The 25,938-nt window shown below is 43.7% G+C and overlaps 1 protein-coding gene across 6 annotated transcripts in view; it reads left to right on the forward strand.

Annotated features, from left to right (window-relative positions):
* CLCN5 (chloride voltage-gated channel 5) overlaps nt 1-25,938 on the forward strand; it is a 155,198-nt gene that overhangs the window by 57,182 nt on the left and 72,078 nt on the right. Inside the window, exons 1-3 of one of the 6 annotated variants that reach the window (XM_025468643.3) lie at nt 4,382-4,445; nt 7,577-7,633; nt 14,293-14,385. The exons of 1 other annotated variant lie outside the window; for it this stretch is intronic. Coding sequence is in view for 2 of the 5 variants with exons in the window: in XM_025468637.3 (XP_025324422.1) it covers nt 4,394-4,445; nt 7,577-7,633 (109 nt within the window). In the remaining 3 variants the exon portion in view is untranslated. Of the gene's footprint in view, nt 1-4,381; nt 4,446-7,576; nt 7,634-14,292; nt 14,386-25,938 lie in introns of those variants that run through there. 4 more of the 6 variants (XM_025468637.3, XM_025468641.3, XM_025468639.3 and 1 more) reach the window with 4 other exon arrangements.

The following is a 25,938-nucleotide window of genomic DNA, read 5'->3' on the forward strand; positions in this document are numbered from 1 at the left end:
ACTAATATATACTAATTATACTAATCTATACCGAATATACCCCTTCCTTCAATTGCTGCAGTTAAATACGGCACTGCTTAGCATTTGATTCACATCACATTTTATTTTTCTATAATTGTTGCATCTCTGTTAGTATCGTCTACCCCCAGCCTTCCCAAGTAGCCTGAGGTCCTAAAGAGCATAAAGTGTGTCTTCCAAGAAAAATACCATATCATGGCACCTCACCATGTTAAGTCCCTCAATACCTATTTGTTAAATGAATAAAATGAAGCTTCTCGCCAAATAAAAAACCTTTTTCTGTTCTCAAGATGAATCTTCCATAATACATAGGAGACACTTGATTAACACATGTATTTAAAAAGTATGTGAAATTTGTTTATCATCTGGGCACATACAGAGTGCTCACTTTCCACTTTTGCCCTGTTATATAATCTTTGAGCTGCTTTATAGGGTTGTAACCATGGCAACGGGTTTTGGTTGGGATTCCTGCTTCTCATAGGCATTTTCTGCTGATTCAGATCAGTTATTCTCAGCTCTGATTTTATGATTCCATGGAATGTCACAAGTTAAGAATGTTTTGAAACTTCAAAAATGGATTCCTACTGACCCAATTTCTATTAATTTCTGTTACACACACACACACACACACACACCCACACCCACACACACACCATGCAGTGCTTTTCTCTTGAAACGTTAGAGTAAACTTTAAGCCGAAAGAGTCTTAAGAGTTGCCCCACATTTGGAAATTGCTGAATTAGCCTGTTTTGGATTCAGTGGCCCAGTCTGCACACCCCTAAATCGATGAATCATTTTCTCCCTCAGACATTTAGATGCAACGTTGGTTCTTACCACCCATGAGCTGGTCGTCCACAAGCAGTTATGTTTCCATCTTAAATAGTCAGTTTATGTCAAATGACTGGAATGCTATACTACTGAGGTATTTCTGCAGCAGTGTTTAATGATGCCACTAATGTAGCTGAAGGGTGCCAGGAAGTTTTCAAACCTTCCTTTTTTTTTGTTTTTTTGTTTTTTTTGTTTTCAAACCTTCCTATTAAGGCATAACACACATACAAAATAGTGTGCAAATCCAAAGTTAGAGCTCAGTGATTTATCACCAAGTGAACACACTCATGTAACCAAAGGGTGGCGAGAATTTGGGAATTGTCTTTCCAACCCCAGTGACGTTTTCTTAAACATATGGCGTTAGCAGGAGTGTACATTATGAAGTGTAAACTGTAATCCATGTGCAGAGGTGCTGCTCAGCTGAATGAATTAAGCCTTTGACTTGTCTCATTGTTCTGAGAGCATTGACGCCATCTGTCTGGCAGCACAGATTCTGACAACTGCCTGACTCTATAGGGTCTTTCAGTTCATTTTATTCAAAAAGCTTTCCAGGTGTTTTGAATTATATTTACTTGTGGTTAGTGGCAAATTTATGAGCTGGCTGGCTACATCTTCTTGACTTGTGCCATAGAATCTGCAACAGGGTCTTGGGGTTGAACTCTCCCGCCCCTATTTTTTTTTTCGTTTTTTTTTCCTTCTGAATTTCAGCGTGGAAAAATTACAAAAAGGTCTCCATACCCCCAGTTTTCCACTATTACTACTTTCTTTGGACCTTCAAAGTTTTAAAATTCTGACATACTATCTTATGCATCTTACTAGAGGATTAGACACAACCCTTATAAAGTTGCCTGTGCTCGAAGGCCCTCACACCCCTCTTCAAGGTCCTGTGTAGTTTGTAGGGTGGGCATTTTAATCAGTACTTGTATTAAAATACCCAGTGACTATCCAGGTACATCACTGGCAGAATCTCCAAGACCTCTGTTTAGGAATAAAGCAGAAACAAAAAGAAGACATACTTAAGTATTGTGGTTTGCCTTAAGGAGAAATATGGCCACACTGCTAAAGTCTTTTGCAAAAGAACTATCTCTTTGCTAGGATGATATGCTGACTATTCCATACGTTGTTTTCTTCATTTTTTCCCTAGCAATAATTTCGTAACTCAATGGTATATTAACCTTGTGGCAAGCCAACAACTTTTTTAGATTATTTTTAATGCAAGTAATTTGTTTGCCCTTATGATTAATTCAGGGATGTATGGAAATTATAAAGGTTTGCATATATGTGGAGCTCTAATTTTTCCTTGATTTATAATGTAGTTAATTAAGTTCTGCTGGCCCACAAAAACCTAAATGTTGCAGTTACTCTTAAGCAGAGCACAATAGGGCATGTGACTTGGTGTGCTGTTGTTTCCTTGAACTAACTAGGAAGGCCTTGTTACTTGGTGGCTGGTGGGCGATAGGATAAGTAGAACAATAGCTTAAACAGATTTAAGCATAGAGCGAGACAAGTTAAGAAATGAGAACCCCCCTTCAACTTCTGGCATCAGAGAAAGATGTACTGGGGCTCAGTGGATTTGGGTCTCGTCCTCCCTTGGCTTGAGCCCTAGATTCTAGGCATTTTAGGTTTCCTCCCCACACCCACCTTCTCCACCACCAAGGTCAGGCTCAGAGCAGCATTTCCCCAGGGACCTGAAGAGGAAGGGTTTCCAGTTATCCTTGCTTTTTAATATAAGGGCTTTGTTTAACCTGAATGCTTTGGGGGGGGTAGTTTTTCATACTTAAAGGATTTTGTGGTCCCTTGTTACTAAAGTTCTTAAATTGTAGAACTTTTAGTATGATATGCTGTGTTTTTCATGTGTTAAATTTCAAAAGGGGAGAGAAGAATGGGGAGGAGAACCAGAGTGTCATGACCCTCATGGGCTCTTCTAAATTCAATTTGCAATCACTGAGAAGAGGAATAAGAGCAGAGATTTTCCAATTAAAGAATATAGTTTGAACCTCAATCATTTTGTAATAAAAAAAGGAATTCTTGAACACCCATTATGCATCTAGCACCGTCAATGAGGATACCAGAAAAAAATGGTCCAAACCCAGCTTCCCTCATGCTTACTATTCAAGAAACAATGAGGGGTGTAGAGAATGACAATCTACTCAAGAAGGGAATGGCATTGTCCAGTGGGAGTGTAGGAAAAGCCGAGTGTCACTAAAGAAATGAAACTTGAGCTGGACCTTTAAAGACAGTCAACATTTGGCCATGTAGAAAGGGAGGGTGACAATCCAGTCTGGCCCAGTAACACAAGTCTGGTTAGGGGGAGTGGGGAGTGGGACAGAGGAAATTGGTTTAACTGGGCAAGAGGACTGTGGAATGTCTGGGAAGTAGGGTGGAGGAGCCTGAGATTGAGTGTGGCCAACAAGAGGGACCAGTCCTGGGGAGGAATAACAGATAACGAAAGTTAGAAAACAGGGCCAGACTCCAAAGGGAAAGATGGGAATAGAAAGTAAGGAAACAAATGTGGTATGTTGCAAACCAGAAAGTTTGAACTTGGTAACAAATTAAATTTAGGGATTACAGTAGGAGGGAGCAAAAGGTAATTAATGTTTCAAGTTGGTAAACTGAAAATAGCAATAGCGATTGCAATTAGTCTGGGGAGAAGGAAATTTGCTTTGCAGAAAGGTAGTGAGTTTAGCTTTATGTATGTCTGTCTTTTAGGCATCAACCTTTTTTATGTTGTGACAAATGGTTTGAAATATCCTGTGGCTTGAATGGGAGAGCAGGAATGGATGCTTAGTGAACTGAGATGTCTGAAACCCACAGTAGAATTCGGAGAGAGATAATCACGAAGTTGAAGATGTATTCTTGCTGGAGGGCTGCGGGGGGGGTGGTGGGCATGCACAGTGGGAATCTTGAACGTGGAAGAGGTGGCAGCAAAGATTGAGAGGAAGGTAAGCTCGCAGAGGTAGCAGGTATAGTATAAGTCAAGACAAAGGCATTTCAGGAATTAGGGGGTCACCTTATGTCAGACCCTAAAAGAAGAAATTAAGGGAGAGTAAGAAGTGAAAAAAAAATTCCTTCAGCTGTGTTAGATTCTAATGTCTATGGCACCCCTTTCACCATGTAAGGTTGGAATGTCACTGTAACGCAAACTGTCGTAGTGCAGAATTTGATACACATTTCCGTTTGGGCCTGTGTTCCATTCCAAGAAGGTAGCTGTTCCTAGAAAAATCTTAACCCATGATTCCATTCTGCTTTGTAACCCTTGGGACAGCGTAAGACAGAGGCTTGTGCATATACTCTTCAAATATGTACTAGTAGGTCACAAAAGTTAAACACGAACTAGGTTAATTCTTCCACAGAGTTTTAATAGCCTTTTTTTTTTCTCCCCAGAACAAATGTCTGTTCCTATCACTGAAAGTATAAGCAGCCAAGATGCAGTGTTGTCAGCTACTTTCTTGAGGACTCCAGTCAAGTCAGTGACAGGATTGAAGCTAGAATCCAATTCACCAGATTGTTTAACAAGTTTTATTTCCTTCTCTAGCCCATCGAGAGAATGAAGAAGAGCCTTCAACTCAATATATCTTGTCTCTTGGACCTAAATTCAGGTGAAGCTTATTGATAAGCTTACAATTTAGAATTAGAGCGAGGTGTAGGTGGTATTTGTCTTAGTAGTCACCAAGCCTTGGGTGGGTGGTTAGGCAGAACAGTGGCTGAAGGATTGAGTGTGTGTGTCCTAAAACCTGACACACCCTGAAATCTTCCTGAATTAGTAAATCGTTTTATCCATATCTTCTTGCACAATAATGGCAGAGGGGAAGTAATCTGAATAGCTGCTGATAAAAGACAATTTGGGGCCCTTGAAATGGCAGGACTTCAAATGGAATGGGAGTGGCTGTACTTAGCCTAAAAGCAAACAGATTTATTTCACAGATAGTTATGGAGCTCCTACCCTGTATCTGAGACCTCCCTGTGACGTCAAAGTCAGTCTCTTCCCTCTGGGAGAGAGAAGACTCAGCGCAAATCACTGAATGAGGGGCAGGATATGTGTAAGTGCTATGTGAACCACTCAGAGAGACATTCTTAGAGGGGATTCTGGAGGAAATGTAGAGTGCAAAGGCTTGACAGCTCTTAAGAAAAGCATAAATAAAGAGATAATGAATCTATTCATTCTGCCAGTTCTCTAAGTTGTAAGACGTAATAAGTTTATGTACCAAATGAATGGTGTAACTGTGTCTATTTTTAGAGGGGACTTGAGTTCATGAGTAAAGTCCTTCCAAGTTGTCGGTTTTTGTTTAAGTTTCCCTTGAGCAATAAAATAAAATCCACTCAACTGCCAGTTTTATCATGTGTTATATCTTGGCTTTAGAGCTCCAGGGGTTGGGAAATGAGTGAAAAATTCGTGCTTCACGTTGGGAACACCACCAGTGCAGGATAGGTAGCTTGCTCAGAATTAAGAGGTAGCGAAAGTATATTAAATGCCCTGGTATCTGTGCAGTGAAACTGTTCCGCCTCCATTTCAGTGAAGGATGTGACTATTTCAGGGAAGGCTGAGCAGACCCCAAATACCTAATTCTTAGCCCAGGGCCATTATTTGGCTTAATGCTGGAATCCTTGGCATTTTCTGATGTAATCATGCCCCTGCTTAATTGTCCAAGTTCTGTAGATTGTTTAAAGTATCCCTCACACTCATCTCATTTCTCTTGGCTCAGCCAGCACCCTCATTCAAGCCTTGTTCTGAACACTGTCCCAGGATGCATTTTCATAAAACACCTCATAGAAGGAGCTGCCCATTCCTGCTCTGGAAATCTGCTGAATCCTGCCTCATCCACTCCATCCCCTCCTTTCTGTTCTCCCATCTCCTTAGCCTCCCTCCAGCCCTCCTGAACTCTCTCATGTGTTAGTTGCGAGGGCTGAGCTTCAGATCTCTCTCTCTCTCTAATGCTAATCCAGATTTCCATTTGCTGCTAGACTAAACTTCCCAAAGAAGCATTTTTATTCTCCATCTTGTACAGCGTTGGTAACTGCCCTTGCCTGTGGCTGTGTTTCATGGTTATGCTAGTTGTTGTCTTCACAGTCTTCATGTGCATCTGGGCTTGCTGCCTTATTTCGAATCCACTAATTTGAAAAAATTAAATATCTACTTGAGTCTCATCTTGAGCAATAAACTCCATACAAAAGCATGAGTTGGGGTTGGTTTTAGTTTAGTCCTCCTCATGCTCAAGTAGACACGTTAAGAGAAACATCAGCAAGCTACCTCAAACTCCCTCCCTGGAGTAGTTGCTCACCAGCCTGAAAGTCCAACTCATTATTATGCTTGTGCCATTTAAGGACCACAGGATGGCATTGACCTTATTCACTGCCGTCTTCCTGGCAGAACTCTGCACTCCAGCCAAACTGGTTTATTTGTGGCCTCTGAGGTAGTAACACTTTTACATATTCTCCTCCTCATCTTCTGGAATACTCTCCTCCACTGCCTCTTCTCTTGCCCGTTGATGGCTTTTCCATCATCTTTGTTCATTCTCCTCTGTAACCAGTCTGGTCTGCAGCAATGTCTCTCCTCTTTAAATTCCTGCATTTTTGCACCTACTGCTTTCTATCACCAATGCAGTTTTTCATCTTACCCGGCTTAAACCTGTCTCCATGGCCCCCTAAGTCTCAGAGCAGGATGGAGCTTAGAGATTGTGTCATAGGACTCTTCCTTGGTGCAGACACTTGAGGCTCCCTGAGGACAGCAGTCATGTTATACATACTAAGCCTCAAACGTGTGTCTCCTTTTTAGAGTTTCTTCATTCTGAATGCCACTAAATGTACCATTATCTTGTGGTTTTTTTTTTGAGGGCTCATTATCTAGCTTATCCTGCTGATCACTGGTGTTTCCACTAGAGGAATCAAAGCCACAGGTTTAGTGGCTCACGTCCCACATGGCACATCCCTGCTGTACAGTCTATATCTTCATCCCTTACCTCAGCACCTCCTCACTCACCTCCTGAACACATTCATGCATACCTCTTGGTCTTCAGTCCATTTTGCCCTCTTCTTCAGAATTGTAATAATGAACATCTTTTAAAGGTTTTATCTTTTTATTCTTGAGAGACACAGAGACAGAGGTAGAGACATAGGCAGAAGGAGAAGCAGGCTCCCTGTGGGGAGCCTAATGTAGGACTTGATCCCAGGACCCTGGGATCACGACCTGAGCCAAAGGTAGATGCTTAACCGCTGAGCCACGCAGGTGCCCAATTGTGAACATTTTTATGCACAATTCCACCTCTGTATTGTCTCCTTAATTCTCATTCACCCTCTCTCTCCCCTCCCCCAAGTGCCCCACCTCCTCCTTACCTCCAGGTTGCTGAGCACAGAGTAAAGTCTGGGACTAAACATCCTTTAGTCATCCCTTCCAGGCCCCTGATAGGGAGAAAATGAGCAGTTGGGGTCACCCTTCTTACCCTCCCACCACTGCCGCTGCTCCTGCCAGTATGTGGGACCTGTGTATACCTGCATAGAGCAGACTGTCAAGTGAACCTTCTCACAAGCAGCTGCATGAATAAAGTGCAGAGAAACAAACCTCTCCTCAGACCTACATCCACTTCTGACCTACTTGCTATCTCACAGGTCTGGCATGTGTCCGAGTGCGAATTTTCTTAGTGCCCCCTCCCACACTAAAGGTTTGCAGATAAATGAGCCTTTCTGTGACTCCTCTTTCTCTCTCTCTCTCTCTCTCTCTCTCTCTCATTCACAGAGCGCCGGAGAGAAGAACCTTCTCACCCCATCACCTTTTCATATGCTTTGACTGGAGGTGAGTTCCAAATCCTACTCCCACTTGTAGACTTTGCAGGAGAATGAGGCATGCAGGAGGGAGATTTCTTAATGCCTTTCTTATGGGAATGATGAACAAGAGTGAGCTTTATCACAGTAACACCCTCCCCACCCCAACACACACACATAGATGATGCACACAGGCCTCTAAGAGGAGGCGCCTCCTTATTACCCTTGGCCTTCCCATACCTGTGCCTGTGCACGTTCTCTGTGGAGAGCAGGAGACTCCTGACCTGTTTGGTCACATAAGGCTCACATGTTGCGGTATGAACTGTCTCGGGTCCCCTCCCACACACAAGTTTTACTGATGTGTAATCTTTTTGAGCTGTGCCCTGTCTCTTGAACCCAGCATGCCTTCTCAGTTCCCTTCCTATAAGCATGGTGTATAGGATAGTAGGCTTTAGATGAGTTGGTTCAGACCCACAGGTGCATATTAATTCAGATGTGTACCCAAACACATGCCTACATGTGCATGAGTGCACACACATGGTGAGGGAGAAGAATCCTTCTGATTGTTAGTGTTTGCCTTGTATGGTGGGATGTTTGGAGGAATAAAAAAAAATATCTGCCTCTCTCAGGCAAAAAAAAAAAAAAAGATCATAAACTGGAGGAGTTTATCCTTCAAGGATGGCAGGAAACTTCTAAGCTATAATTTGTTGGCCAACAAGATTGAAGCCTAAAGAGAAAGTGTCAAGGTGAATACCCATTTGGTTCTTTATGCTATAATTAGTGTTGTCAAGCCAACTGACATCTAAGGAAAAGAACATGAGAATTATCCTGCAGTTAATAAGTTTGCTTGCTTAGCCTGTATGTTGAAAGCCCTTTTGTCTTTTAGTTATTTCAAAGGTTTTTGGAACCTTGTTCAAATGATGATTGTATACATCATAAAAATAGTGTGAATACTTGTGACATTTTAACATTTTTATAGGATTCATCAGTAGTATTCTTAGACTTGCTTCATTTCTGCCTCTGTTCCTCACGCCACCCCCCCGCCGCAACCCGATGTCCCCACTGTCTATGCAAGAGTGCAAGCCTCTTGAGCTGTTCCATCTTTTCCACCTTAAGCATGCAGGATTAGGAGCTTGTTTTATATATATATATACACACACACACACACACACACACCACACACACACATATATATATAAGCAAAATCTTTATATATATAAATATTTTTATATTATAGATAGATAGCCAAGGGTAATAAGGAGGCGCCTCCTCTTTATTTTGCTTTGAGAAAGAGGGGGGAGTGTGAGCAGGGGAGAGGAGAGGGAGAGGGAGAAGCAGATGCCATGCTGAGTGCTGGAGCTTGACGTGGGGCTTGATCCCATGATCCTGAGATCATAACCTGAGCCAAAATCAAGAGTTGATGCTCAACTGACTGAGCCACCCAGGTGCCCCATGCTTATTTTTTTTGAATATGGTTTCCCAGATGTACACACTAACTGAAAGAGGGTAAGCCTGCTGGCATGTTCTCTTTCTTGTGTGCCCCGTCTGTTGGAGGGTATGTTTTCCCACGTCCCCTCCCATTTGCCTCTTTTATCTTGCATACCTCTGTCACATGCACATACATGTGGTGTGTGTGTAAGGGAGACCTGTGAGCTCTCCCATTGCATCCAGTGTTGCAGGACTGTGAACCTTCTAGTGCTGCCCCCCCTCCCACCCCATGCATGGCTTCAATGAAAGTAAAATTAACCTTGTGATTACAACCTCCCAAAGCACCCATTGATTGGCTGTCAACCTCCTCGTTAGTCCTTTCTTTATGTGCACCCGCGGACACATTCATGATAGGAGCTTGAGCCTTCTTATTATACGTTCTTGATCTTTCTCTTTTTCATCTTCCCTCTTCTCCCTTTCCCATACACATGCCCAGGATGTGCCAGAGAATGAGCTCTGGTCACCTCTGGTTCTCATACAAGCATGAGTACACACTGCTTGGGGTTTGGTGGTTGGGCTGGCTGTCTTGGCAGTCAGATTACCCTATGGTGGAATCCTGATGTGAGGCCTTGCCAGCTCCGTGATCCTAGATAAGCAACTTTTCCCCTTTGTGACTCAGTTTCCACAATATATCTGATTTAAAAATGAAATTAAAGAATTCAAAGGCACTACCTCCTTTGTCGCAAAGAGTTCCTCCAGTTTCGACCTATTTCTCTGTTCCACTTTACTGTTTCTGCTTCTCCCATTCTCTCTTGTACACCCTCCAATTAAGGCTTTAATCTTCACCACACCACTACCATTGCCCTTGTCAGGGTCCCTGATGCTCTCTTCACATAACCCAGTTCATTGGACACTTTCATCTTCTTACTGGACAGATTCACACACAGTTGCTCCTTCCCTATGTCTTGAGACTCTACGTGGTTTCCAGGACTCCACATGCTTGGTTGTTCTCTCACCTCACTGGCCTCTCTTTCTCAGCCTCTTTTGATGGCTTCTCCTCTTTTTCTTGAATTCTAAACAGAAGGATTTAGGGCTTAGTTTGTGGATGACTTATTTCTACTCCTCACTTGTCCTTATAGTTTGCTGTCCTCATTTTGTCCTATGGCTCTAAATACCATCCTATGTGGATAACTCTCATATTTACATTTCCAGATTAGAGCCTCTTTCCTGAATTCTAGATGTGTATATCCAAGTGAGTTCTCAACATCTGCCCTTGGATGTCTAAGAAGCACCTCCCACTTTAACAGAAACAAAATCAGTCCTGATTTTCCTCTCCCCCCTCCTCAAGATGGCTTCCTCCTTCCTCAGCATTCTCTCAGTAAATGGCACCACTCCCTGCCCCCACCAAAAAATTGCTCAGGCCAATGATGCATAGGATTTTAATATGCTGATGTCTTTGGATTCATCCTTGACACTTAGTTTTTTCCCTCTACATTCCAAATCCAACCCATCAAATCTTTTTTGGCTTTCCTTTCAAAATATATGCCGAATCTGACTATGTCACATACAGCCACTTGTCACGTCCTCCATCACTTCCACCCTAATCCATGTCTTCTCTGTGTTGACGGGCTAGTGATTCTTCCACTCCCACTTCTCTCTCTCTCTGTCTGGCTCTGTCTCTTTCCTCCTGCTGTTCCCCTTTCTCACACTCTGCTTCCCTCTAATGCCTCCCCTACATGCAGCTTGAGCAAAAGGGAGGCTTACTGCAGTCCCTCCCCCGCCTCCTCGCCCACCACTTCTGCACATACACAGCGTAGGGATGCATGTGTTCAGGGCAGTGAGCCACCATGCTGTCCCTGGCTCTGGCCTTGCTTTTCCACCTGCCTACTTGTGGCTTCATATTCTTTCTGTATCTTGCTCAGGACATACACATGCACACACACAAGTGCGTATGGGAGAGAGTGAACTATCATCACCTGTTCCTGTGCTCCCATCTTTTGCCAGGTGGAAGGTGTGCTTTCTGAAACCACTGCCATTATGCAGGAGAGTGAGCCTCGGCTCACCTGGCTCTCAGGCCCTTTGTCACACATGCAGGTGCAGAAGGCTTTTCTTCTTTTTCACATTCTCTACTTGCAGAAAGCTGTACGACTTGAATCTCCTTCCTATATGATCTGGCATGAGAGTGAAACTTCTTAGCAAGTTGGTCACCTTGTTCCTCCCTCTGGCACTCTTACACTCTGTCTTTGCACATGGGGAACCTGTCAGTTTTTGTGCCTCATGCATAGGGTTGTGGACTTTCTTTAATATCCGACACAAGCAGGCACACAGGGAAATGAGCCTCCTTGTTACATCTAGCACACACATGGAATCCAGATCCTCTCCACCTCACTGTTACACCCATGCCTCTTTCCCTCCATGCAGCATGAGGGGGAATGAGGCCCTCTCACATGCCGCAAGGTATATGCCCACGTGCATATGCGCACGCTCTCTCGCTCTCTTTCAGGAGATTGAGCCTTCTTTGTTGGGTCTTCTTTCTGTAAACACCAGCATGTAAGATTCTCAGCTTTCTTACCATGTGTCCTTTATGCATGGTCCAGTGTTGTGTCATCTGTAAAATAGATTACCTTGTAGATATTTTATGAGGATTTAATGAGTTAGCATATGAGCACTTAGAATGGTGCCCTGTAAATAATAAGCACCATAATGATGTTTGGAATAAAAGTAAAGAATAAGAAAGAAGAAAAATAGAAGAAAAATAGGTTGTAGATAGTAAACATTCCTGAAGGTACATACGTGAATCAATATACAGACCTTCCTTCTCATCATAGCGTGTCTGGGGCATGGTCACATATATACCTGTCCAGCTGAGACACATGTACTCACATACACAGAGTGTACAAGAGAGTGAACCTTCTGACTTGCTTTCTCTCTTACATGCCTTGAGTGTAGGACCGTTGGTATCTTAATTACCCTCCCACACCCAAGGCTTGCAGGAGGGCAAGCCACCTCCTTCCTCTCCTATGCATAGGCATGAGCACCAACACACACACACACACACACACACACACACACACACGGCAATTGAGATCTTGATGGAGCTCCTCCCTCGTAAACCCTGTATGTGGGACACATACCACTGCCACCAAACCCTCTGGACAACTGTCCCACTCCATGTATGCCCCTCCTGTCTTACCCACCAGTGCTCCTCCCTTGGCTTCCTTACTGCCTGTGGGAAACCCCTAGGCTGATGCACCTTGCTTTCTAGAGCATACCCAAACGATGTGCCAAGAGAGTGAGCCTTTCCCTGCTCCCTCTCTCACATCCCTTGCATGGTGGAGGGTGAGCTTTTTGAAAACCCCTCCCACATGCAGGGTTTGCAGGATGGTGAGCCTCAGCTTTCCTTGCTCTCTTGTGCATGTGCACGTACACATACACACACCTTCACAAAAACATAGACATGCACAGTTTGGTGGGAAGGAGAAACAGCCCTCTGCCCTATGTTCTTTCTTCCATCTCAGTCATGCATAGGTTTGCAGGAGATCTGTGAGCATCCACTATATGTTGGGCACTCTCCCATGCACCAGAGATGCATCAGTGATCAGAAGACAATAATCTCTACCCTGGTTGGGGGAGATAGACAGCGAACAAAGTGAGTAAATAAAATACACAGTGTGTCGTCAGTTGGTGATCAGTACTGGAGAACCATAAAGCAGGAAAGGGGATCAAGAATGGGTGGGGGCAGTGGCAGTGGAAGATGATGGTAAAGAAATTTCAGGACCAAACAGAGCAATCAGGAAAAGCCTCCTGTGTTCTAGGGGCAACAAAGAGGCCATTGTGGGAGGAGCAGAGAGTTGGGAAATAGTAAGATATGATGGATGAAACGGAAAGCTGATGATTAGTATATATCCCCAAAGGTTGAGAACTCTAATTTAAAAAAAATCACAACCATACTACCTTGTCACACTGAATAATTAACATAATCAAATATCCATTGTTTAAATTTCTAGTTGACTCAAAGTATCATAAATTAGGATTGAAATAAAGTCCATACATTGCATTTGGTTGATAGGAATCTGAAGTCTTTGAGTTATAACTTCTCTCTTTATCTGTGTTTTTTCCCTGCTTGTAATTTATTTGTTGGAAGAATGTAGGCCACTTGTCTTGCAGTATCCCATAGGCTAGATTTTTCTGATTGCATCCCTGTGGTGTAGTTTACTTGTTCCTTTTCCTTGTTTATATTTCCTGCAAACTGATACTTGTATCTAGAAGCCTGATTGGATTTAGGCTTAATTTTGGGGATAGGGTCAGAAGTACTCTGATCAAGAAGCACATAATAACTTGTTGCCTCTCTTGCTGTGATGTTAGTTGCCACTGATGCTCAGTTCCTAGAGCCATTATTTTATTAGGTTTGCCAAATGATGATATTCTAATTCCATTATTCTCTTTTCATTTATTAGCTGCGATACTTCTATAAAGAAAAATTTCTACTCATCTACTGTTTGGTTATGCAGTGGTACAGTTTTTTAGGAAAGGCAGGAGAAATGCTTTATTCTTTCTGCCAGCATTCAAAATAACAAGTTGGCTCACTAGCTTATTCCAAAGAGGAATTAAAATAAGTTATTATGATAAACTCATGGATTTAAATATATTTGATTTTTCATTCTGTTGTGGTTCTTATCCTCAGTGAAGCTCAAATGCCCCATCTTTAGCCAGGGGGAGCTTCTTCAAATTGGCTCCTGAATCTTTTGACATGGCCTCAGTAGCTATTCAATAGCTTCCCTGCCTTCTGGATTGAAAAAAGTGTTCCAGGCTCATCTCAGACATCTCTTTCCCCAGACTTGGAATCCGCTGTGTCTTCAGTAAGCCTTGATTCCTTTTATTGGACATGGTATTTAAGATTTTATTTATTTATTCATGAGAGACCCACAGAGAGAGAGGCACAGACACAGGCAGAGGGAGAAGCAGGCTACATGCAGGGAGCCTAAGTTGGGACTCGATCCCGGGTCTCCAGAACTACACCCTGGGCTGAAGGCGCCACTCAGGCTGCCCAAGACATGGTATTTAGAGACTACATTCTGGGCACTAGGGGTGCTCATTGCCTCTGGATTCGTGATTGATTTCAGGCTGCTTCAGTGACCATATCATAAAAAAATGTTTTGTTGTTGCTGCTTTTGTTTTATTTCTAGATAAAACATATGAGTTCATTCTTCTACTTCCAATTACAAATCAGGATTACGGGGGTTCTATTTGCTTCTGTTTCAGAAGTATCATTCTGACTGTTGTGTGGCAAGCAGACTATAAGACAACAAGTGCAAAAACAGGGAGACCAGTGAGGAGGCCACTGAAATAATTCAGGTGAGACATTTATGGAGACATGGTAGTAGTGTAGAACTGTGCAGGTGGTTAAACCTGGTTAGATTAGATATGGATATATTTTAAAGTTAGAGCCAATTGAATTTACTGATATATTGGATGTGAGGTATGAGAGAAAGAAGAGTCAAAGATTGAACCTTCTCCTTCCTTTTTTTCCTGTGTGAGTTGGACACTTGTGCGAACACTGGGTATGTGGGTGCCTGAGCCTTCTGTATTTCCTTTTTCTGACCTTGGTACCCAGATGCAGGTGCTGCCCCAGTGCAATGCACTTGGACAAGGATTCACAGAAGGTGAGATGTACAGAGATTGCCTGTCAGACTTTTCCCAGGTCTTCTTCAATGTCTTTTGGATTTAGGAATCTAGTAGTGGGCAAAGCATTAGGGGCCCTGGGCTTGATTGTCTCATGAACTTGTGCCAGAGAATAAAATTCCTCACTCCCGTTAAACCTACCTTCAGGTGTTCAAAGGGCTGGGGAAAGTGAGCTTTTTCTGTTGTTCCTCCCACGCCAGCCCTGGGAGCCTTCCCATTTACTCCTTCTCTCTAATCCTTGATACCTGGTTGCTAGTGTTTTCTATGTGCAGTGCACCTGTGAACGATTTCAGAGTGAGCTGAAACATCTGCAGATGGAAGAACAGAGTTACCTGTACGTTACCACCTCCTCCTTCCTGCCTGCCATTATTTTTTTAAAAGATTTTATTTATTTATTCATGAGAGACACACAGAGAGAGAGAGAGGCAGAGATACAGGCAGAGTGAGAAGCAGGCTTCATGCAGGGAGCCTGACGGTGGGACTCGATCCCGGGTCTCCAGGATCACACCCCGGGCTGCAGGTGGCACTAAACCGCTGCGCCACTGGGGCTGCCTGTGCCTGCCATTATTTATTTACTTATTGCTTTGTGCCAGACAATGTGCTGGCTGTTTGGAGCCAGCAGTGAACAGGATAGTCATAGTGCCCTGAGAACATGGGCTAGTGGGCACATATAGGAAGATGAACCGCATTTGTACCCACTGTGCGGGTGTGCACACGTGCTAAGGATGCTGGTGAATGAGTTTACACTTTAGTTTCCCACTTGTTACGCACCCTGTCACATCCCCAGGGTGGATAGGCCTATCTCAGGGTGTGGACCTGTGTGCATAGTCCCAAGGTGAGCAGGAATAGAGCCTTTCTGCCCTGATTCTGCACTCTTGAGCTGTCTCAGTGTTCTTCCCTTGAGAAGTGTTGAATGAAGGGGCCCTTGCTTGTTAGTGCTTTCTCCTTTGTTCACAGATACACAGATACCTGGAAGTATGCCTTTGCACAAGCGGGGTAAGCATGAGGATGAGCATGTGTGAGAGGCCCCCGCATAGCTAAGTGCACAACATAGACAGGCAGATGAGTGTTCAGAGACTGGGAGACACCAGAACTTTTCGGTTTCATATTCACTTTCACTAATTCATTTGTATTTTTCTCTATTTCTTTCCCTCATACACACACACACACTCACCCAGAGAATCCACATTCTGACTCATTCTCCTCTTGGTACTCTATAATACCTACATGCATATACGTGAAACATTCAGGAGAGTGAGCCATCTCACCTGTTCCCTCACACATTCCTTCCCTGGTGGGGAGGATGGGATTTCTGAAACTCCATCATGTGGGGTTTGTAAGAGGGCAAGTCTCAGCTTACTTTATTCTCTTATGGGCAGCATGCGCTCATTCCTCCCACCCACACAGAACTATATGTACGAATGCTTGCCCAGTGTGAAGGCACAGGCCCTCTGACTCAACTGTTCTTGTAGTTGAACTGGAAGTTGAACTTGGGGTTGCTCTTGCAGTTAAACTCTTGCCTGTTGAACAAATGAGCTCCTCGAACACCATTCCCATGTGGCGCATTTGCAGGAAGGTGTATCTTGTTGCAATGGCATCCTGCTGTGTTCTCTCTCTCTCTCTCTCTCTCTTACACACACACACACACACACACACACACACACACAGAAACACACACATACACAATATAGAGGGAAACTTCTGATGTTTTCCTTCATACTGCTTTTGAATGAAGGGCTGTGGACTTTGTTGAAGCAAGATTGAAAGAGAGACTCATCAACTCAGGAACACACAAGGAATTCAAGAGAATGAATCTATTAATTCCCCCACCCTATGCAGGTACTTGGTCTCATAGACATTCAGACTTCTTTCTTCTCACATGTTCCTTGAATGCAGGAGTGTGACCACCCTCCTTAAAATGCACTCATTCAAGTCCACACACCCCTATAAATGAAGGAGAAGTACAAATCATTATAGCTGCATGCCACATGTTGTGCTCCACTTTACATTGATTTGTCATCTTATTTCATTTTCTTGGCTCTATTAGGAAGTAACCTGTATACTACCAAGCTCTCTATGTGATTGTGATGCATGTTGAAGTTAAAGAACAACTGCACTTAACTGTTCTGCCTTATGGTCACATATTCACACAAAAGGATATATGGGACCATGAGCTTGGTGATGGCTCATAATTGTTCTCTCTTTCCTCGTGCTTCACACTACCCTCTCCTCTGTCTCTTTGTCCTTGTAAGTTTATACTGTCCCATCATCATTTTTGTTGTTGAGGGAACCAACAATATGGGTGCTCAACCAGTCATCTTTAATGTGAAGTTCAAGGACCTTCTCTTTACTTCTGTATCATCACAAGAAAGCACCTTCTGTGAAGAAGAGTGGATGCTCTTGTTAAACCCCTGTGGGGCCTCCTGATCTGTTCCCCCTCTCTAATCCTTGCTACCTGGGTGAGAGTGCTTTCTGAATGCAATGCACCTGGGCAAGGATTCTGAGAGTGAGAGCTTCATCTTCACGTAAGGACAGAGCATTTTTCCACCCTCTTTCCATTCCACGAGTATTTATGACCACCTGTTCTATGCATGATAGTAAATTGGGCCAGGGAGCATGCAGTAGTACACAAGGCACACCTGGATCCCTGTCCTGTGTTGCTTACAGTCGAAGGAGAAGAATAGAATTCCTCAGCAGTCATTGTACCTACTTGCCCTGACAGTAGGTAGGCCACAGAGTGGACTTCTCATTGCCATTGCCACTCACAAGTACACAAAAGTGTGGGTCTTTTCTGATCTCACACAGAGCAATGCAGGAGAGAATAGTCTCTGTACATGAGGACCAGACTTTTTGTCATAGCTACACATACACACATGCATACACAGCATGTACACACACATAGGGCAGGTGCCTTAGCCTTCTTATCTGCTCCCCCTCTCGAATCCTTGGAACCTAGGTGTGAGTGCTATTTCGGTGCAACACACCTATTCAAGGATTCAAAGAGGCTGAGCCTTGTCTGCATGTAGAAGGACTGAGTACCTGTACATCACCTCTTCCACTTTCTTTCAAACATTTGAGTTTGCTTTCAGGTGCCAACCCCTGGACTGGGCATTAGAGATACAATGGTGAATGAGACAGATAAAGTCCCTAGCCTGGAGTCCTCATTCTTGGGCTGTCTAGAGGACACTTATGGGAGAATAGGCATCATTCCCTGTGGACAGACTTACCCTATGTTGGGGCCTGAGCTTTCTTTTTACTTTGGCTTACTGTGTGTCAGATACTGTAATGGGAAAACATACATTGGGTGACTTTTAAAAAAAGATTTTATATATTTATTCATGAGAGATACAGAGAGAGAAAGGCAAAGACATAGGCAGAGGGGGAAGCGGGCTCCCCATGGGGAGCCTGATGCAGGACTCAGTCCTAGGACCCCGGGATCACAACCTGAGCCAAAGGCAGACGTTCAACCACTGAGCCACCCAGGTACCCCTACACATTAAGTGATAAGACTCAACCCAACCAGTTGCCCTCAACGAGCTTATAGTTTAGAGGAACAGAAGGGAAAACGTATCCCCTTTACTATACCATCCTCCAACATGTATATACACGAGTGCCTGTGTACACAGATTGTTTCAGTCTTGTTAGCCCCCAACTGTATAGCCAGCACATGTGGACACTCATGTATGATCTGAAAAAGGTGCCACTCATGGTACATATTCAGAGAGACTGTCTGAGAGAGAATGGCTGTGTGACTTTGTGCATGTGCATGAATACATATGCACACCCTGGGAGAGATGCATCAGTCTTACTAAATGTACATAGTGATACTTTACGGGAATGTGACCACGAGAGTTAAGAATACACATATGCATGTGTGCATATGTGCAGGTACCCAAACTTTTTGCTCTGCTCCCTCTTTCTCATCCTCTGTCCCTGAGTGAGAGTGCTTTCTAAATGCAATGCACCAGGGTGAGGGTTCTGGAGGGCAAGCATCCTTTGCATGGAGAAGGACAGAGGATCTGTACACTGGCTCTCAGCTGCTTGTCTCATGCCATCCTGCCATCTATCCCTCATTCATTCTTTCCTTCCACAAATAATATTTAGTAGGCACCGTGCTGGGCATTGGTCACGGGAGAGTGGACAAGACAGATTTGGCCCCTGCCCTCCTGGATATTATAGTCCAGGCAGGAGAATGGACTTTGTCATCACCCACCACCCCTGCATGTACTGAGAGTGAATGTGTCACAAAAGGGACTTCTTATCTACACCCCCCTGCCCCATCCATTTACAAACACATGTGGCTGATATGTGTAGGAGAACCTTCTATTTACTTTAGCTCAATCCTACATAAATACACTGGGCAAGAACAGTAAGCCTTCTTGTTAAACATACACACAAGGCATGCAGGTGCTGGAATCTTCTGGTCTGGCTCCCCCTCTCTAATCCTTGCTACCTGGGTGAGAGTGCTTTCTGAATGCAATGCACCTAGGCAAGGATTCCGAGAGGGGGAGCGCCAGCCATCTTTGCATGAGACAGAGCACCTCTACATCCTCCTCCCCTCCTTTTTACAACTACCTACTCTATTTCAGGTACTATGCTGGGGACCTCCTCTATTTCAGGTATTGTGCTGGGCAACTGGCTCACAAGAAAATGAGCCACATCTAGTCCATCTCTGCAAGCTGGAGAATGGATTCCTTCTCATTTGTTATGCCTGCATATTCTGGGGATGAGTGGGCTGCATGCTGTGACTTGAAACTTCCTGCCCTCCATTTTGGTCTCACAGATACTTGTAGGAGAACCTTCTGAACCTCAGTACAGTCCCACATAAGTACACTGTGTGCAGGGGAAGGGTCCGACTAGGTACACAAACACACACACAGATGTATCACCGAGTGGCCCTCTGAACAGGTGCTTCACTCTCCTTCATTCAGCCTAGCTGCCAGTGCTGTCTTGGATCACTGTTGCTGTTCGAGGACTCCAGGGGAATGAGCCTTGTCTACACTTAAAAGGACAGAGCTCTTGTTCAGCAACTTTCTTTTCTCTTTTCCCTTCCTTCTATAGATAGCCGAGTGCCTACTAGATGCCAGGCACACAGGTCAGTCACAGAAGATGAAACGAGAATCAAAATGGACAAGGTTGCCATCTTGAAATTCTGGTAGGGGATTAATAAACCCACTATGACTCATAGATGCTGTGGACTAATAGGCCACTGTTCAAAAGAATGAAGCAGGTCTATATGTCACTTGCTATCCATTGTGCAAACATGAACATGTGCAGGTTATGGTGGAGTGAGGTGTCTTGTCACCCCACTTCCCAGACACACCCAGTGATGTGGACCTGCCTGCAGACTCTGACCTTCAGAGAGGGCAGGAGAGGGAGCATCCCAGCATGCAGACCAGTGTGCTTTTGCAGCCCTCCCATCTGTAGGGACTCAGTGAGGGAGGCCTTACCACTGTCTTCCTTCATGCTACCACGTGCAAAGAGATCCTTTTCTTTACCTTGCTGTACAATCCCATGTGACCCTGTTATAGGCAGAAAAAGGAGCCTTCCCTATAAACACAGAGACACATACACATAGCACACAGGTATAGAAACACAGAAAGTGTGTCTCCTGCACACAGAACTGTATCCACAGTGTATGAAACACACTGGACATTGGCAGCAGCAGCCCCTCCATGTCCGATGTGTGGGGAGGCAGCAAGCTTTCTTCCCCAGCCAGAGCTTGAATAAAAGTAGCCCTTAAGACTTATCTCACACATGCATGTACAGGAAAGGCTCTTCCCTTTGTACAATCATAGGCAGTCACCTGTGAGCCCAAGAGTAATGTTTCTTGTGCACACACACATGATCTGAAGATGTCTGAGACCTCTGTTCAGGTACCCTCTCTCATTCTTGGTACTTAGGTACAAATGCAGTTCCAGTCCATTGCCCTTGTACAAAAAATTCAGAGGGAATCTCATCCATATTTAAAAGTAGGGAGTTTTACACTACCCCTCTCATTCTTTAATTTCTTTAGTGTCTCTTTAGAATGGTGGTTCTCGAAGCGTGCTCCCTGGCCCCAGCAGCATCAGTATCACCTTGGAATGTGGTAGAAATGCAAATTATTGGGCCCTACTCTTGACCTAGTAAATAATGAACCATAGAAGTCTGTATTCTAACAAGCCTTCCCACTGATTACGACATTCGCTCAAATTTGAGGATCATTGATTTAGTGTAAGTGCTTTGGAATGCAGTGGTGAGCAAGTCAGGTGGGGGCTCAGCCCTCAAAGGACTCTCAGCCTGTCATGGGTGGGAGGGAATGAGCCTGCCTGTTTCTCATGCACATTCTCAGTGCATTCTCACACTCATGACTCTCCCCTACCTCCTCCAGAACCACTCACTTGGCCATCATAGGAAGTTAAGTGAGCATACAGCCCAGGCTGTATCAGGAGAGACCCTTATCATTACTTTTCAGGGCATGAACTTAACACTGTAGACACACACAACCACATGTGCATGCTCATGGTGTGGAGAAGAATGAACTGCTCCTTCTCCTATACCCATTGCATATCGGAGTTGTGAATTCTCAAAGCACCTCCTGTGTGCATGGATTACAGGAGGCTGAGCCTTGTCGTCACAAACCTTCTGCCAAGCAATTTTTTTTTCTGCCAAGCAATTCAATCAGCACATATGTACTGATCCCACTTAAGTGCCATGCACTATGCTGGGAGTATCCTGCTGAGTAAGAGTCAACTTCTTTCTTTTTTTTTTTTAATTTATTTTTTATTGGTGTTCAATTTACTAACATACAGAATAACCCCCAGTGCCCGTCACCCATTCACTCCCACCCCCCTCTCTCCTCCCCTTCTACCACCCCTAGTTCGTTTCCCAAAGTTAGCAGTCTTTACGTTCTGTCTCCCTTTCTGATATTTCCCACACATTTCTTCTCCCTTCCCTTATATTCCCTTTCACTATTATTTATATTCCCCAAATGAATGAGAACATATAATGTTTGTCCTTCTCCAACTGACTTACTTCTTTCTTTATAGGACTTCCTGTTTGGTGGAGGAATGTAGTGAATGAACTTCCCCAGGCCTAGAAAACAGGAGTGCAGGGCATGCCAGGAATCGAGCCTTTTCATTCTCCTATACACACCCATGTTCTTCCTGTGTACATGCACACATACATACACACCCATTTCTGCCCCAAACTGAAAGGCAGGAGATCGACATTGTTATTCATTATATTTGAACAAGTGTGAATTTCCTCATTGCAAACACACTCAAATTGCATGTATGTTGTGCAGGTGTCTGGGCTGTGATTTTTGTCTCCTCCTCGCCTATCCTTGCAATCTAGGCATGAGTGTTGGCTAACCAACGCAGGGGGCTTGTGCAAGGGTAAGAGCTCGCGAGCCTGGTCTATGTGTAGGACAGAGCCAAGGCAGCACCTCCCTTTGCTTGTTCATTCAGTTGTGTGAGTGTGTGTGCGCACATATGTGCATTTCTTTGTTCATCGTTTCACAAGAGTATGGATTTCCTGCCGTTTGGGGATGTTATGGTAAACTAACTGATCAGGGACACCAGCCTTATAGTCTAGCAGGTTCCTGGAGTGTCAGCTTCCTCACAACAATGCCTGTGGATGGAGGGCTTAGGGTGTAAGAATTGGGCGTCTCCTTATTCTCTCGTGTAGACATGCATGTGGTATGCACGTCTGGAGCCCTGTGCTTTGCTACTCTTTTCATATTCTCAAGACCTAGATGTGGGGACTCTTCTGGAGTGGCACACCTACTCCAGGACTCTAGGAGGAACCCTTTTCTGCATATAGAAGGACACAGCACCTGTGAATAGGTCCTCTCTCCTTCCTTTCCTCTCCCCCTCCCTTCTGCAAGTATTTATCAAGCATATGTGCTAATCATAATAACCCTTTGCTTGGTGGTGATAGTATGCAAGATGGACTTGACCCCTGTCTCAAAAAACATGTGCAGGAGAGTGGACTTCCATGTCACTGAATATCCCTGCGTGTGCTGACTTTGAGTGGGCCACTGAATGGAACCTCTTATTATTACCCCTTCCCAATGTGCACAAATCTCTCAAGACTTCTCCTTCCTGCCCCCATATGGACCTATGTAACTAAAAACTTTCTCCGCCTTGAGTGCTGCAGGTGCTTCAGCTTTCCGCGCTGCTCCCCCTCTCTAATCCTTGCTATCTGGGTGCTAGTGCTGTCTCAATGCAATGCACCTGGGCAAGGATTCAGAGAGGGTGGGCTCAACTGCATCAAGAAGAACAGAGACTTTGCATCTTCCTCCCTCCTCCCCTTCCTCCTTTTCATTCTCTGTCCTCCCTCCTTCCCTCCCCCCTCCTTTTCTCCTGTCTCCCTTTTCCCCTCTGTGCTTCTCAGTAAGAGTTTTTCAGTACTTGGTGGGTGTCAGGGAGGCACAGAAAAACAGAATAGTGATGGATTTGGGTCTCTCTGCCTGGTGGGCTTGTCTGTGTTTTAGAAGAAATGTCCTCATCAAATAATGTTCGTGTACTCAAGTGGCCAGAGTGCTAGAGAGGGAGCTTTCTCCTTATTCCCCTCCTGCCTTTCATAGGTTGGGTTCTGGGCTGGGACCAGAGCTTTCCCCATCTGCTCCTTCCCACACTCCCTTTCAACCTAGACAAGAAGTATTGTCTCCTGTCAGGGCTTCAGAGAGAGGGAGCCTTGCCTGTGTATGGCAGGGCCGGGTGCTCTCTCTCTCTCTCTCTCTGTCATGGTCCTTGCGTGTAGGCACCAAGCTTTCTAAATCCAACATCTATGGCCTGTATCTAGGAAAAGTTTGCATTGTGATCATAGTGGAGTACCGTTCACCTGTACATCTCTTCCCTCAGATTTGATCATCCTCTCAGCATTTGTTAGGGAGTGTTTACCACCTGCCAGCCACCATGCTGCTTGCTAGAAATACTGCAGTGAACACAGTAGACAGCATTGGGTGTTTGGCCTTGTGGACACATATAGAAGTTTCCTAGAATATCCTAATATGTTTTCTATTCACTTTTTAAACTTCATGTTTGTGTATAGAAAGAGGCAGAACAGTACTGTACCCGAGTTCAAGTTGCATATCAGCAGCACATTTTTTCTCCTGGAAATGAGGGGACAGTTCAGTGAGTTAAGTGATCTAGAATAAATCTTTAAGAGAAAAGGATGGGGAGGGGTTGGAGACTTTGGATTTAGCCTAGGATTTTTAACCTGTCCCCACCGTGGCTTTAGCATTATTCTCCAATACTTACTCTTTCCTTCAGCTTGACTGATCTGTTTATTCCTATCTTTCTCAGTGTCTTTGCCCGTTGCCCATCACAGATATATGATTTTCAGGTCAGTATAGCAATACAGAACTACAAATGGTGAGAAAGCGGGGAGAGAGACAGACACTGCATTTCAGTCCCCTTTCTCAAGTTCTTAAACAGGTGGGACTTAAAAATTCTGACTCTTGGTCCTTCTCTCCCAACTTCTCCCAATTTTATTGAGTATGTGCCCCTTAACTTCTGTATACCCTAAAGTCTCTTTTTGGTTACTGCTCAGCTTTGCTCTTATTTTTCTCAGACTTCATATCTCTCTTTAAATGTTTTTTTTTTAATTCAAATATTAGTTTCAGATACACAATATAACAATCCAACAATTCTGTACATTTTTATCTCTCCTGATGCACAGGGCCAGCAGCATATCATTAGAAGTACAAACTGCAAGCCCCACCTCAGACCTAGAGATTAGAAAGTTGGAGGGTAGGCAGAGAGGTCTGGGTTTTAACGACCACTGATCCAGGGATACTGATGCATGATGAACTTTGAGAACCACCAGTTTAAGTACCTTTAGTAGAGATTTCTGCAGTCCATGGGATGATTTTTAGAGTCAGAATTTCCTTCTGTGTAAACTTCCCTTTTAGTCTTCCCTTGATTTTTTTTAACTTAAAAGACTTTTTTTTTTAAAGCAGTTTTCGGTTTATAGAAAAATTGAACAGAAAATACAGAGGAGTACCATATACTTTCCTACCTCAGTTTCCACTATTATTAACATCTTGCAGTTAGTGGAGTACACTTTTACATTTAGGCCAATATTGATACATTATTATTAACCAAAGTCCATAGATTCTATGAGGGTTTCCTATTTGTGTTGCATATTCATGGATTTGGACAATTATATACTGATGTGTATCCACCATTACAGTGTCATACAGAGTAGTTTCACTGCCCTAAAATCCTCTGTGTTCTGCCTTTCAGCCCTCCCTCCCCTAACCCCTGGCAACCACTGATTTTACTGTCTCCAGTTTTGCCTTTACCAGAATGTCATGTAGTTGGAATCATACAGTATATGTAGCCTTTTTCAAATGACTCCTTTTACTTCAGTTATGATTCCTCCATATCTTTTTTTGTGGCTTGATAGCTCATTTATTTTTTATCATGGAATAGCATTCCATTATCTGGATTTACTGCTGTTTATCTATTCACCTGCTGAAGGACATCTTGGTCTCTTCTCACTTTTGGCAGTTATGTGTAAAGCTGCTCTAAGAATCTGTGTGCAGGCTTTTTGTGGATGTAAACTTTCAGGTCATTTGGGTGAATACCAAGGAGCACAATTGCTGGGTCATATAGTAAGAGTGTGTTTAGTTTTGTAAGAAGCTGCCAAACTGTCTTCCAAAGTGGCTGTACCATTTTGCATTCCCACCAGCGATTAATGGGCATTCCTGTTGCTTCATAACCTTATCAGCATCTAATGTTAGTGTTTTGGATTTTGGCCATTCTAACAGGTATGTAGTGGTTTCTCATTATTGTTTTAACTTGTAATTATCTGAGCACATATGATTGTTAAATCATCTTTTCTTAGGCTTATTTGCAATCTGTATATCTTATTTGGTTAGGTTCAGATCTTTTGACAGTTTTTTAACTGGATTGTTTCTTGTTGAGTTTTAAGAATTCTTTGTGTATTTTGGATACTAGTACCTTATCAGGTGTGTCTTTTGCAAATATTTTCTCCCACTATATTACTTAATTTTTCATTATATTAGCAGTGGCTTTTACAGAGCAGTTTTAATTTTATTGAAGTCTGATTTATCAATCCTTTTATCATAGATCATACTTTAGGTGTTGCATCTAAAAAGTTATTGCCAAACCCAAGGTCACCTAGATTTTCTCCTATATTATCTTGTAAGAGTTTTATAGTTTTGCATTTTACATTGAGGTCTATGATCCATTTTGAGATAATTTTTGTGAAACT

Source organism: Canis lupus, chromosome X, assembly GCF_003254725.2.
Source record: "Canis lupus dingo isolate Sandy chromosome X, ASM325472v2, whole genome shotgun sequence".
Lineage (NCBI taxonomy): Eukaryota > Metazoa > Chordata > Mammalia > Carnivora > Canidae > Canis > Canis lupus.